Source organism: Protobothrops mucrosquamatus, unplaced genomic scaffold (genome assembly GCF_001527695.2).
Source record: "Protobothrops mucrosquamatus isolate PMUCROS unplaced genomic scaffold, P.Mucros_1.0 scaffold_88, whole genome shotgun sequence".
Classification (NCBI taxonomy): domain Eukaryota; kingdom Metazoa; phylum Chordata; class Lepidosauria; order Squamata; family Viperidae; genus Protobothrops; species Protobothrops mucrosquamatus.
In genome coordinates, this window is record NW_015386164.1 from 936508 (window position 1) to 950325 (window position 13818).

Sequence of the window (13818 nt, forward strand, 5' to 3'; positions counted from 1 at the left end):
AAATTTTTTTGTTGCTTTCTGGTTCAATAATAGTTTTATATTGGTTCACTGTGCATATGCATAGATAAGATTTCATATCTGGACAATTAGCTTTAATCAAAAATAGATTGTTTTGGGGCTGAGTGAATCTAGCAGTTGGGAGATTCCAACAGCTAGGTAAGTGAAAAAATAGCCTGGATATGCATGTAGCTAAATTACTAATTTGGTAATCGGTAGAAGCTGCTAGCAAAATGAATATCAATCAGTGCAAGTAACAATACTTTTATACTGCTGGCCTGCTACATAAACTATGTTCTATTTCATTCAGAAGTGGAGATATAATCTAAATACTGTATCCCTGAATTATCTTACAGAGAGGTCACTATTACAGTTATTATGCAGTAGTTTGGAAATCTGTGAGTAGGATGTTAATATTTGACCTGCTATTTCCCTTGTCTATATAATCTGGTTTGGGGATATTTTTATTTTTAGACATTTCTATCCAGAGTGGTTCCATGCTATATAAGATATGTTTTATTATAACCAAAAAAGTTCTGGCCTCTTTAAATAAAGGCATTTCTTTCTTTATTAAAATAGAAAGAATCTTACTTTGAGTTTGAAATGTAGTTCGGTTATATTGTTATTTTTCTGTAGTTACAATCAGCATTAAAAAAACTGATATATATTTTTTGAAAAACATTTTTTCAGAATGAAAACAGTGGTTCTTCTGTCCATGAAATAAATGAAGAAACAGAATTAAGGCGTAAAAAAATTGAAGCACTAAAGGTAATAGTGAAAAATAAAGGAGAAAAATAGCTAAGTTGAAATGATAGGATGCAGTTATCATATGGATTTTACAAGTAGGACCAACAAGTGCATGTTAATTCCAAAAAAAACAATGGCCAGAGCCCTTAGATTATTAGTAAAGTACAGGTAGTTCTCAACTTATGACTGTAATTGAGCCTGGAATTATCATCATAAGTAATGATGGTCATTAAGTGGATTGCTATGTGACCATGACAAATTTCAAGAGAACTTCAGATTACGTACAAGAAGGGCTTCTGGCAAGGGATGGGCTCCACCTCACAAGAACTAGGAAGAATGTACTTGGAAAATAACTGGCCCTGCTTTTCTAAAGGGCTTTGAACTAAAACAGAGGGTGGAGGGTGACAAAACTTTAGGACCTAATCCCAAGCATAAATCCCAAAACAACTAATCAAACAAGGTAGAAGTAATGGGAAGGAAGAAAAATTCAGATGCAAACTAGGAGATGTAGGAAGTATACCCCGGTTCAGCCATAAAGGACTCATGATTATAACCAACACTCAAAGTTTGGGGAACAAACAGGGTGAACTTGAAGGATTAGTACACAAGGGCAAGTATGATATAGTTGCCATTACGAAACTTGATGGGATGAAACTCATGACTGGAATGTACTGGTGGAAGGATATAAATTATTAGATCTATAAACAGACCTAACAAAACAGGAGGTGGAATTGCATTATACGTAAGAGATTGCTACATTTCTACAGAAATGCATAAAACCAAGGATGAAAGTCTCCTAGAATGCATATGAGTTAATATAAAAGAAAAAAAGAATGACATTGCTGTAAGTGTATACTACAGGTCAGCCAACCAAGCAGAAGAAATAGATAAACTTTTTGCTAATCAGTTAACAAATGTATATAGGAAACACACCACAGTAGTAATGGCAAACTTTAGCTACCCTGACATCAACTGGGAGACAAACTCTGCATCTTGGAGATTAAACAGGATCCTGACCAACCTAATTGAGAACTTTGTCATCCAAAAGGTAGAGGAGGAAACTAGAGGGACAGCTATACTGAACCTAATTTTTACTAACAAATGATAGAGGGGGTTGAAATTGCAGGAACCTTGGGGGAGAGTGACTATGTCATATTAGAATTTAAGATAATGCAGACACAAGTAATAGAACATAATCAAACCAGTGTCTTAGACTTTAAAAGAGCTGATTTCAACAAACTTAGAGCTTCGGAAGAATACCATGGAAGAAAATCTTAAAGAGAAAAACAATTCAAGAAGCTTGGGAAACTCTGAAAAATATGATTATAAAAGCCCAGTCCAGCACAATACCAGTGAAAAAGAAAAAAATCCAAGAAGAAAGCAGCATGGTTGTACAAAGAACTCTCTGATAAACTGAACGACAAAAAGGACAAGTATAAGATAAGATAACCTTTATTGTCATTTTTTTTACTGTGGCCCACATTAAAAATGGAGTTCTATTGCCTGTTTTCAAAAGAAAGTATATATCTACATATACATACACAACATACCTATGTCCATACATATATTACATACAAGTATTAATCATTGTCCATTTTGAACACAGCAAAAAGAGGAAACTTGAGAGTGGAAAAAAGTGGAAAGAGGGACATATAACTAAGGCAGAATACTAGCATATAGCAATAGCAATATATCTCCACCTCTGGTGACCTAAAGGATGCTATGGCTGCCCTCTTGTGGTGCCTGTAGGCTGTGGGGGCCTGGATGGTGGACAACAGGCTTTGGATGAACCCTGGCAAGACCAAGTAGCTTCGGTGCATGGAGCTCCAAGATCTAGGACTTTAGTTCTGGATGGGGTTGCACTACCCCAGACAGAACCTGGGGGGTTTTCCTGGACTTTTGACTCCTATTCGAAGAGCAGGTGGCAGTTGCAGCTAGGAGAACCTTTGCACGTTTTCATTTTGTGCACCAGTTGCAGCCTTTCCTGGGTCAGAAGTCCCTGCACTCAGTTACTCGAGTCCTAGTTATCTCATGTTTGGATTGTTGCAATGAGCTCTATATGGGGCTACCCTTAAAGAGCATTGAGAAGATATAGCTGGTACAGAGTGCAGCAGTGCAGGCAGTTTTAGGGCCCCTATAGTGGCCCATGTTACACCACTGCTTCGCAAGCTGCACTGGTTGCCAGTCTGCTTCCAAGTACAATTCAAGATATTGTACAGGACCTTTACAATCCTGTATGGCATGGCTACTTGAAGAACTGTCTCACCCCAATGGGACTGGCCCACACCGGCAGAAGGGTCATGCTGCGGATCCTATCAACCAAGGAATTTCAGCCTGCAGACTCCAAGAAAAGAGCCTTCTTTGCCATGGCTCCTGCCCTCTGGAATATTCTACCCCATAAGGTGAGGTAGGCTCCCACCCTTCTATCATTTCAAAAGAGCCTCAAGACTTGACTCTGTAAGATGGCTTGGGTACCCAACAGGGGACTTCATACTGGAGGTGGTTGATTAATTAAAACCTAATCCCATCTTCCCACCCTTGTGTGTCCAGCTCCCGCCTTTCCAATCTGGTTTTAATGGTTTATAATTATGAATGATTTTATTTGCTCTTGTGTCCTGTCTGTTTTAAAGTCTTCTTTAATGTTTTATGCTGTAAGCCACCCAGAGTCATTGGATATGAGATGGGCGGCAAATAAATTTTCTAAATAAATATAAATAAATAAAATGGGATGCTGCAAACCAGCATAAATGTGAACTGGTTACCAAGCATCCAAAATTCAATTGCATGACCTTGGGGGTAGGGGGTGGGGGTAACCATCAGAACTCCAGAACTGGGTCTTAAGTAGTTTTAGGGAGATCCATGATAATTTTGAATGGTCGCTAGGTGAAAACTGTTATATCAGAGAAAAATATTCTAGTATTTGCTCAGCACTATCATAAAATCTATACATGGGAAAATTAAAGAGGCTTCAATTAGGAATGTGCATACTTATAATAACGCAATAATACCTTAGTCTATTGTTCCATGCCTCTTTATCATGGAGTCTATATCTTGCTACTGGGCTAGTGTTGCTCAGTGTAGCTTCACATTCCCCTTTTCCTTCAAAGGGAACTCATATTCCTGCACTCTGTAACATTTTCTTAGCTTAGCCCAGAGTTCCCCAACCTTTCTGGCTTGGCCTGGAAGGAAAGGGAGCAGCAGGAAAATTTGTGTGTGCGCAGCCCCGCACGCATATGCGCAAATGGGTGGGTGCACGACAGCAGGGCTAGCGCACGCACATGCACAAGTGGGCCACATGCACCCATGGCACGTGTGCTGGCGCCTGGGAGCCTGTGCAAGTGGGGCATGCGTGCCCAGAGCACACGTGCTAGTGCCCGCAAACATGCGCAAACGGGCCGTGTGCGCCCATGTGACGCTGGCAATGCTAACGTCTTCACGCATGTGCAAATGGGACTGCTACCGCAAGTGGGCCCGCCCCACCAGCTGTTCCCTGGGCCAGTGGCCTACAGGCCGTGGTCCAGTATTAGGCCACCTACCATAAATTGGGGACCCCTGGCTTAGCCTATACCTCAATTTCTTTATGTTGCCAGTAATCCTCAACAATCATTCATTTAGTGGGCCATGTGGCAAACAGGCTGCAGCCCAGTATTAGTCCGCCTACCATAAGTTTCAACCAGTCATAGATCACTATCACAGTTGCAGTCATGTGATATTTGGTTTACAAAATTGTAAAATCAGGCATGACTCACTTAATGACTGCCTCACCATTTGTAATCTTCAGAGTCGGCTTCTAACAAACAAAGTCAGTAGAAGAAATTGGATTTGCTTACTGACTGTGGCAAAAATCAAAAATACAATTTACAAAATTGTAAAATCAGGCATGATTTTAATGACTTAATGACTGTCTCACAATTGTCATAAGTCAAGAACTATCTGCTCTCTTACCAAGTTCTTGAACTTGTTTGAACTAGATTTATTTGAGCCATTGTTGGAGCCCCTAAATATATTAAAATGCCATATTATATTTGAATATCAGTTTGGTTCCTATTCATCAATTTTTCATTAAAATTAATTTTCTTCCCTGTAGGTTGGTTTCTTTTGTCTTTAAGGATTGCTTTAAATCAACATAACTTAAAATTCTTTGGTTTTCTCAGTGGAGAGCCTCTGCTCTTAAGGCTATGGAAATGTTAAAAATGCTGTCATGTAATAGATCTGGGAAATTAATCTTCTAACCAATCTAACCCTAACGTCTACTCTTACAATTTGAGTAATTCAGGGTTTGGGCCAGCCTCCTCTCTGTCATCCATTATAACAATGAAATTTTGTAGAGTGACTGGCACAAAAAGAGTTTATTATGAAGAAAGAACATAGTCTGTATTTATTCATTTATATTTGAAATGTGCCAGATGCAAGTGTTTAGTTTTTTCGTTCAGCATCAATTTCTAATAAAGGAAGATGCATCTGTAGTATTAACTAGCAGGGCACAAAGCTAACAGCTTCTCTAGTTCCTTGTTCTTCAACAACTGTATTTACACATTTGCACATTCTCTAACCTGTACATACAATACTTTGTTGTTAAAAGTATACTGCCTGTATCAGAAATGCTGTCTGCAATGCTAATAAAGTAAATATATATGAGAACTAGATTTATTTTATGAGGCCTAAACTCTGTGGGTGAATAGTTAAGACAAGACTGACACCTTGAGAGCAACATCTCTTAATATGGATATTACAAACTGAGGTGTAATGATATGCTTTGGGGATTTAATAGGATCTAACAGGTTAAAATTCAGTGCAATAATATTTTTAAAACAGTTATAAATATCAAATAATATATAGAAAATCATATTCTTGGAAATGAAGTTGGTGATTAATTTCCATAGAATTAGGAATAGGGTTTCTTAGTAAAAAAAAATACTTTTTTGATCACATTCAAGGCACAAGCAAATGCCCGGGCTGCAGTCCTGAAAGAGCAGTTAGAACGAAAGAGAAAAGACGCATATGAAAGAGAGAGGAAAGCTTGGGAAGAGCATGTAAGAAATGTTAACCTATTGGATGCTTTCTATGTGCTTGCAATTTTTCTTTGAAGCTTTAAACTAAGTATTGTCTTGTAGTGCACTAAGTATGTGTACATAGTACTATGCTACTTAAAACGTAGATATTTTTCTTTTTGGTCACTGGATCTTCTTGGACAGAAAATTGTCTTAGGGAGCATCCTGTCCTTGAGCAAGGCATAACTGAAACAGTGCCTCCTAAGCACTACTGCTTTTTTGTCTTTATTCCTCTCTTGCTTTATTTCATAATCATCTCAATGATTTGCCCTTTAAGCCTCTCTGAGACATATTTCAGGTGCTATTCAGATCATTGAATTGATTGTGTTCAGATGACAGGGTGGAATTGAATAGAGCTGGAAGGGATCTTGGAGGTCCTCTAGTCCAGAGGTTCCCAACCTTTTGGGCACCAGGGACCGGTTCCGTGGAGAGAGGTTTTTCTGCAGACCAGAGGGTGCGTGGTTTTGTCTGCTGCCTGCATCTCGTGGATGGGGCTTTGCTTGTTTGTGTGGCCTGGTTGCTGGCATGCCGCAGCCCGGTACTGGTCCATGGACCAGAGGTTGGGGACCCCTGCTCTAGTCCAGCCCCCCACTCAAGCAGGAGAACCTATACCCTATTTCCTATACCCAAGACCCATAAATGTTTGGTTTAATTTCTGTAATCATCACCTGTCCTCTTCCCAAATACTTGAATGTGCAGAAAATGTAGAGGAAAGGGAAGTTTTTTTGTTTTTCTACTAGATAAAGAGGCATGAAAAAGAAGTTGTTTCTAGGCAACAATAAACTCTTAATTTCTATGTGGTCTAATTACAACAAAATGTTTTACCTTCATAACTCAATTTTCAATAGCAGAGTGATTTTCACTATCACTGTTACCTAATGATAAAAATGAATAGAACTAAAAAATGTAAAAGTATTTTAGTATTTTAATTATAAAAATGAAAATCAGTAATATTTGGAAAAAATATGAAGCTGTTCATTGAAGAAGAAATGAAAATGCTTCTATCTTTATATTTTTGTGTTATAGTTGATTTTTCCTTACTGTAGTATGTGTGTGTATGAATTATAATTACAGCTGGTGTCCAAAGGGATAAAAACTCCAGTGGGAGCTTCAGAATTAAGTCCTACGCATACTAAGCAGGAGGAAAGTTCTCCTACTAGACTAAAGCTCAATTCACCGCAAATCATCACAATGACATCAGCTTTGAAGGAAGTGGGTGTAGTAAGTAATATCATTATTTGCAAATAATAAGATTAGAGTTTTGGATACAAATTGCTGCCACTACCCCACAATGAAATGACAAACATTATCTTTTCCAGTCTCATAGCTATCAATGTATTTGACATATATTTTCAATCTGGATTTGTAGGATGAACATGCAGTACTTGTCCAGGAAGGTTTAGGGGATATTAAACCTGATGTTTCTATACATGTAAGTTTAATTATATGCACTTTGTTTTATTCTTACACTTCAATGTTTTTTTTGTAAATTCACTTTGTTATATAAAATCTCTAATAAAAGATTTGCTTGTATTCCAAACTATTCTTGAATCTAACATTCTTAACATTCTAAATTGTTTTTTTTAATATTCTTTTAATTTCTTTTTACAATCCTCTATTGCTTTTTCTGTAGCAACATTTCATTTAGTTTCCATCTAAAGAACTAGATGTTATTTTATATACCAAATGTACAAGATTATGATATGAAAAAGTATTTCATAATATCACTTCTTTAGAATCATTAGCAGCCAAGTTCTTTGAAATCCAAATCGTGTCTATTTTTTTAAAAGAATCCACGTCTTTCAGAAAAGTAGGTATATTCTCTAACTTGAATTGCCATTTTTCTGTCTTCATATATCAACTAACTCTACATTGTCAAATAAAAAAAGGTAATTTGGCTTGAGCTATTTTAATATTTTTCTCAGAGAGGCTGTCAGTTCTGGGGATATCACTCCATTGCAATCCCCCATCAAACACTAGAAACTTATTTTGTAAATAACTTAAGGAGAGATTAACAATACTTTGTCCTCTTTTGGGCAAGGTTTATTTTTTTTGTAAACATTTTTCTGGTTTTTAGAACAAACGAGAAATACTTCGAAGGCTGAATCAAAATCTTAAAGCACATGAAGATATGAAAGAGAAAAGGGAGCCTGAAGACATCTCTGAAATCCCTGTGGCTGGCGAGAATCATCACCTACAAGTAGTAATATGTCCAGTTACAGCTGATCGCAAGAAATGGGAAACAGGAGCAGAGTTTGTGGTTCCACTAGCACAATTAACAATGGAAGAATCCTTCTCTCGAACAGAAGGTAAATTGCCTTGGTTTTCGAATTGCTTTTGTAATAAGATGTAGATATTTATCCTACCATGTAACATAATGATACTTAACATAGATTGTGTATATTTCACCAGATGTATTATGCAAATTGCAATGCATAATAGATCAGGCGTGTTGCAGTATTCAACTGTGAATCTTCCTACCACTCAAGAAAGGCAAAGACATGATCCAAATTTTTTGCCTTAGTTTAGGGCTCTTTTCATCCTGTTCATTTTTTAAAAACTTTGTACAATTAAGTAAGCATTATTTACATTTTATTTAGACTATTGATGGTTCTATTAACTTAATCTCATAATTATTTTTCTTTACCCTAGTTTCCTATTTTTTTCTAAAGCTCTGTTCTACTTTCACTCATTTTCTAGCTTGCTGTATGGCATTATTAAGAATATAACCTAGTTTTCAAAACAAAAAAGTAAGAACAATAAACACAGTGTGTTGTTAGAGCATCTAGAGAAATCTGTGCATACTCATGAATCATACCATCTGATAGTGATCTATAATTGTAATAAACTTTAAGTAACTACTTAAATCACCTGTTTCCTCACTTGATGTAAGGGTTTGCCTCAACTAGATCTCCCAAGAAAGCAGAACTTTTGAAATGGACATTGTTTCAAAAGGAACTTTTATTGAGAGTTAGTGATAGCAATACAGCAAAGCAAGGTCTGAAGAATTTACGCTCGAAAGGTTACATCATAATGCCCATTCAGAACTCCTCCCCCCAGTGTCCAACCGTCCGTTTGAAATCTGGCCAATCTGTAGGTGCTAGGTTATTTTGAGAACCTAATGATTTAGTGCCTATCTCAAGGTCTCTCTCCCTTTCGTTTCCCAACGGTCCCAGACTCCATTGTCTGGAGATAAGGCAGATATTTTCAGGCCAAGAGCTGATGTAGTTCCCATCTTCAAAAAAGGGGGAAAAAAGGACCCAGGAAATTACAGACCTATCAGCCTGACCTCAATACCTGGGAAGATTCTGGAAAAGATAATCAAACAACGAATCAGCGAACACCTACAGGCAAACAAAGTCATTACTAAAAGCCAACACCGGTTTGTCAAAAACAGATCATGCCAGACAAATCTTATTGCATGCTTTGACCAGGTGACAAAATTAGTGGACCAGAGGAATGCTGTGGATATAATTTACTTGGACTTCAGTAAGGCATTTGACAAAGTAGATCACAACCTACTACTTGATAAGATAGAAAAATGTGGGTTAGACACCATCACCACCAGATGGATCCGTAGCTGGCTGACCGGCCGTACTCAGCGTGTGGCCCTCAATGGAACCACATCTACATGGAGGGAAGTGTGTAGTGGGGTGTCCCAGGGCTCTGTTCTGGGCCCAGTGCTCTTCAACATCTTCATCAACGATCTGGACGAGGGATAGATGGGGAACTCATCAAATTTGCAGACAACACCAAGCTGGCAGGAATAGCCAACACTCCAGAAGACAGGCTTAGGATACAGGACGATCTGGACAGACTTGAACACTGGGCGCTATCTAACAAAATGAAATTCAATGGTGAAAAAAGTAAGGTTCTACATTTAGGCAAGACAAACCAAATGTACAGGTATAGTATAGGGGGTACCTTGCTCAATAGTAGTAACTGCGAGAGGGACCTCAGAGTCCTAGTGGACAATCATTTAAATATGAGCCAGCAGTGTGCTACAGCTGCCAAAAAAGCCAACACAGTGCTAGGCTGCATTAACAGAGGGATAGAATCAAGATCACGTGAAGTATTAATAACACTTTACAGTGCCTTGGTAAGGCCACACTTGGAATACTGCATCAAGTTTTGGTCACCACGATGTAAAAAAGATGTTGAGACTCTAGAAAGAGTACAGAGAAGAGCAACAAAGATGATTAGGGGACTGGAGACTAAAACATATAAAGAACAGTTGCTGGAATTGGGTATGTCTAGTTTAACGAAGAGAAGGACGAGGGGGGATATGATAGCAGTGTTCCAATATCTTAGGGGCTGCCACAAAGAAGAGGGAGTCAGGCTATTCTCCAAAGCGCCTGAAGGCAGGACAAGAAGCAACGGGTGGAAACTAACCAAAGAGAGAAGCAACCTAGAACTAAGGAGAAACTTCCTGACAGTTAGAACAATTAACCAGTGGAACAACCTGCCTCCAGAAGCGGTGAATGNATTATTATTATTATTATTATTATTATTATTATTATTATTATTATTATTATTATGACAGAGCAGAGCCAAACAAATACACCTTCCAAGTCTTTTATTAATTTTCCAATATTACATTTACATATTCAAAAGGTAGCGTGGTGGCTGAGCACAGTAATTCCATTACATTTTAATATCATCAGTACAAATCTCAAAGTATTACAACAACTAATTCCCTCTTTCCCCCATAATATCTACTGTCATATTCGAACCAATACATTTCTTATTCTACCAATCAAACAAAAAATACCTTTCTAGTATTCATCAATAATCTTCAGTCTATACATATCTTACTTAATTTGACATTCCATCTTTTAGACAATAACCTAGTAAGTTTTTCTTAATTTTAATTTCCCATTGATATTTAAGTTTAATGTTTAATCTTTATCATTTCCAGATTTTAAATGAGCCCAATTTCTAAGTCTCCTATCTCATATTTGGGGCTAATAATTTTTTTTCTTTTCTTCCTTCTACTTCCTTCCTTTCTTACTTTCCAGAAAAAGAAAAAAAGAGAAAAAAAATAAAATAAACCACCAGCATTTGTACCACAAACCCATTAATTTAATTATTAGTATTTATACTTCTAAGTTTCACTTAACCTTTGCCTCAATTCATAACAATATCTTAAATTCAACTTAGTTATTTGTAAACATTCAAACGTTTAGCCAATCAGTGACCTGATGATCAATTTTCCCTTAATATTTTAATTTAACGTTTAATATTTATTTTTATCCAAATTTTTAATTAAACACAATTTCTTTATCACAATTCCTCATACAATCTAATATTTAAAATACACCCCTTATATATAAATTCTACCATCTATCTTAACAAACTAATAAAACAGTATAATATTCTTATTTCAATATTTATATTTCTAGATTTTATATGACCAAAATTTTCTTTATCTCAAATCGTTACAATATCTTGTGTTCAGAATACATATTCTATTCGTTTAGGAGGTCGTCTCTTTGTTTTTCCAGTTCGATGCAGTTGTCCCGCAGTATTTATCTTCTCTTTCATCTGTTTTTCTTTTTTATCTTCAAATTCCTTCTGATTTATAAGAAAAGTCCTTTCCTTGCTCTCTATTATCAATTTCTTTTTTGTGTTTTCCGTTGTCTGTATTTGTTGAGTATCTAAGTCTTCTGTCATAGCATTTGGTTGTTTCACTTTCTTTATAGAATTCTGTATAGATGATTCTTTGGTTGGAGTCATAGTTTGAGTTTGCATACCCAGACTTATACATAGAGTTTGGATAATCGTTTTTAACATACAAAGAATTTGTTCCTGTGCTTCCTCTGTAGAAGAAATCCACTCCTGTTCTTCTTCCATTGTAGTATATTAAACTAAAAAAAAAACTTACAGTCAGAAAGTCCACCAAGTGAGGAGCTAAGCAGGGTTTCTTGCAGATGGCGCTTCAAGGTTGCTTTATATCTTATCTATTTTCAAAGCTGTCAACAAGTCTCTCTTAAAGAATAACAGGTTACGTCTCAGAGTTAGTTGGATCTTTTCAGTTCCCCCCCCCCATCTATTTTAAGGGGGAAAAAGCCCAAATCTTCAATAATAATTAGAATAAAAATCAGAGAAAAAAATATAGAGAGTAGAAAGTTACAAATCTTATAATCCACCAATTTTAGGAAATAGAATTCCAATTAGGATCCCAGTATTTTTCCAACGTTTTAAACTCCCGAGTGGTTAGTTGCCGCTGTTTCTGGAGGGAGGGCTAAAATCCCCCTTCCCTCACCACAGGGAGGAAAGTACTTTAGCAGCTTATGCAGCTAATTAAGTGATTAGGATGTAAGAGAGGCAAACCTCATCCAGTCCTGTCCACGCTGCTTTGAAGTTGCCAGATGGTAATGTGACTTCGGATGTTAGCAGCCTAGGGACGAGCCATATTTCTATGGCTGTTCCTTTCGTCCACCGGTTTGGAGGGATCACCAGCTCTAACGGGAGAGTTGCTGCTCTCCCGCGATCCAACGAAAGCCTCTCCTTGCTGGTCGCCTCTTTAGGTGACTTTCGGCCCTTTTCAGGGTCCCCCAGCGATGCGAAACTGAACGGGGGAGAGAGAGCAAATCTCCCAGCCGTCCATGGCAGCCGCGTGACGAACTGGAAGTCAGAACCAGACAAATACATTCCCTAGGCAAACAGCTCCCCTCCCACCAGAATGGCAGATCCCCCAAAAGGAATACACAGGCAAAGCAATAATATGCAGGCAAATACATTGAAGAAGTCTGACATACGCCCCCCTAATAGAATGACAAATCCACCTGCAAAACAAAAATAGGGAAGGAAAGAGAGGAAAAACAAACACATCAATCAGGTTTATCAGGATAGCGTGCATGAAGGCGCTTGAGCAACCTAGAGCAGGGCTTTTCAACCTGTGGTACATTGGCACCTGGCAGGTGGTACGCGACCATCCTAGAAAAGTGGTAGCGGGTGAGGGGAATGAGCTGAACCGGTGGCAGCACCGCACAAGCCTGAGCGAGAGATGGCTGGAGCTGCAGGGCTCTGCGGAAGCACCAGGATCAGTGCCGCTTTCCAGCTGATCAGCGCTTCTTCGGGGCTGTCAGGGCTCAATGGAAGCACCAGGATCAGCGCCAGGCTCCAGCTGGAGCTCAGCGCTGATCCTGGCACTTCTGCTGAGCCCAAAAGAAGCGCCGATCAGCTGGAATGTTGCAGCATCTCCAGGGTCTTGTGATTTACATTCAGATGCTTGGCAACTGATTCATATTTATGATGGTCACAGTGTCCCAGGGTCATGTGAAGTGACCAAAACCTGCTACAACCACCAAGCAGATGGGTGGAATAAAAACCAAACACCTCCCACCCCACTTCCGCTGCCAATCCCCAACAGAAATGCTCACAATAATGAAAACCTCAAACAGGAGGAAGAGCGCCCCTGGGTGGGCAGGCAGGTGTCTTGCTCGGCTGTGGCTTGGGGGGCACTTTTTCCAGTGCCATTGTAACTTCGAACAGTCATTAAGCAAACTGTTGTAAATCGAGGACTACCTGTACTTTATCACTTTTTTCCTTTTTTTTGTCATCAAGTTTTTGACACCTTGCTAGGCGACTGGTGGTACTCGGATATTGCTATATCCTAAAAGTGGTACAATGGGTGAAAAGGTTGAAAAGCCCTGACCTAGGGGCTCTAACATGTTTCTTATAAACTCACTCATTCTCTTTGGCAGGAAAATCTTTCCAGGCAACTAAATACTGAGTAGAACCATGATGCTTGCGAGAGTCTAAAATGTCCTTGATCTCAAAATGCTGCTCACTCTCCACCATAATTGGTGGTGGAGGAGGAGCAATGGCAGGCCTTAACGGAGACGTGACCTCGGGTTTCAGCAGACTGCAGTAGAATATTGGATGGATTTGTTGTAAACTCTTAGGGCATTCTAATTCCACAATTACAAGGTTTATAATGTGCGTAATGGGGAAAGGGCTGATACACTTTGGTCCTAACGTTTTGGATGGTTGCAGCGATTGCAAAAACCTGGTGGAA

At 38.5% G+C, this 13818-nt stretch overlaps 1 protein-coding gene across 1 annotated transcript in view; it reads left to right on the plus strand.

Annotated features, from left to right (window-relative positions):
• Window positions 1-13818, plus strand: part of NEK1 (NIMA related kinase 1) — a 92145-nt gene that overhangs the window by 44387 nt on the left and 33940 nt on the right. Inside the window, exons 20-24 of the mRNA XM_015814546.1 lie at window positions 688-765; window positions 5682-5777; window positions 6870-7016; window positions 7165-7227; window positions 7873-8104. Of these exons, the coding sequence (XP_015670032.1) occupies window positions 688-765; window positions 5682-5777; window positions 6870-7016; window positions 7165-7227; window positions 7873-8104 (616 nt within the window). The remainder of the gene's footprint in view (window positions 1-687; window positions 766-5681; window positions 5778-6869; window positions 7017-7164; window positions 7228-7872; window positions 8105-13818) is intronic.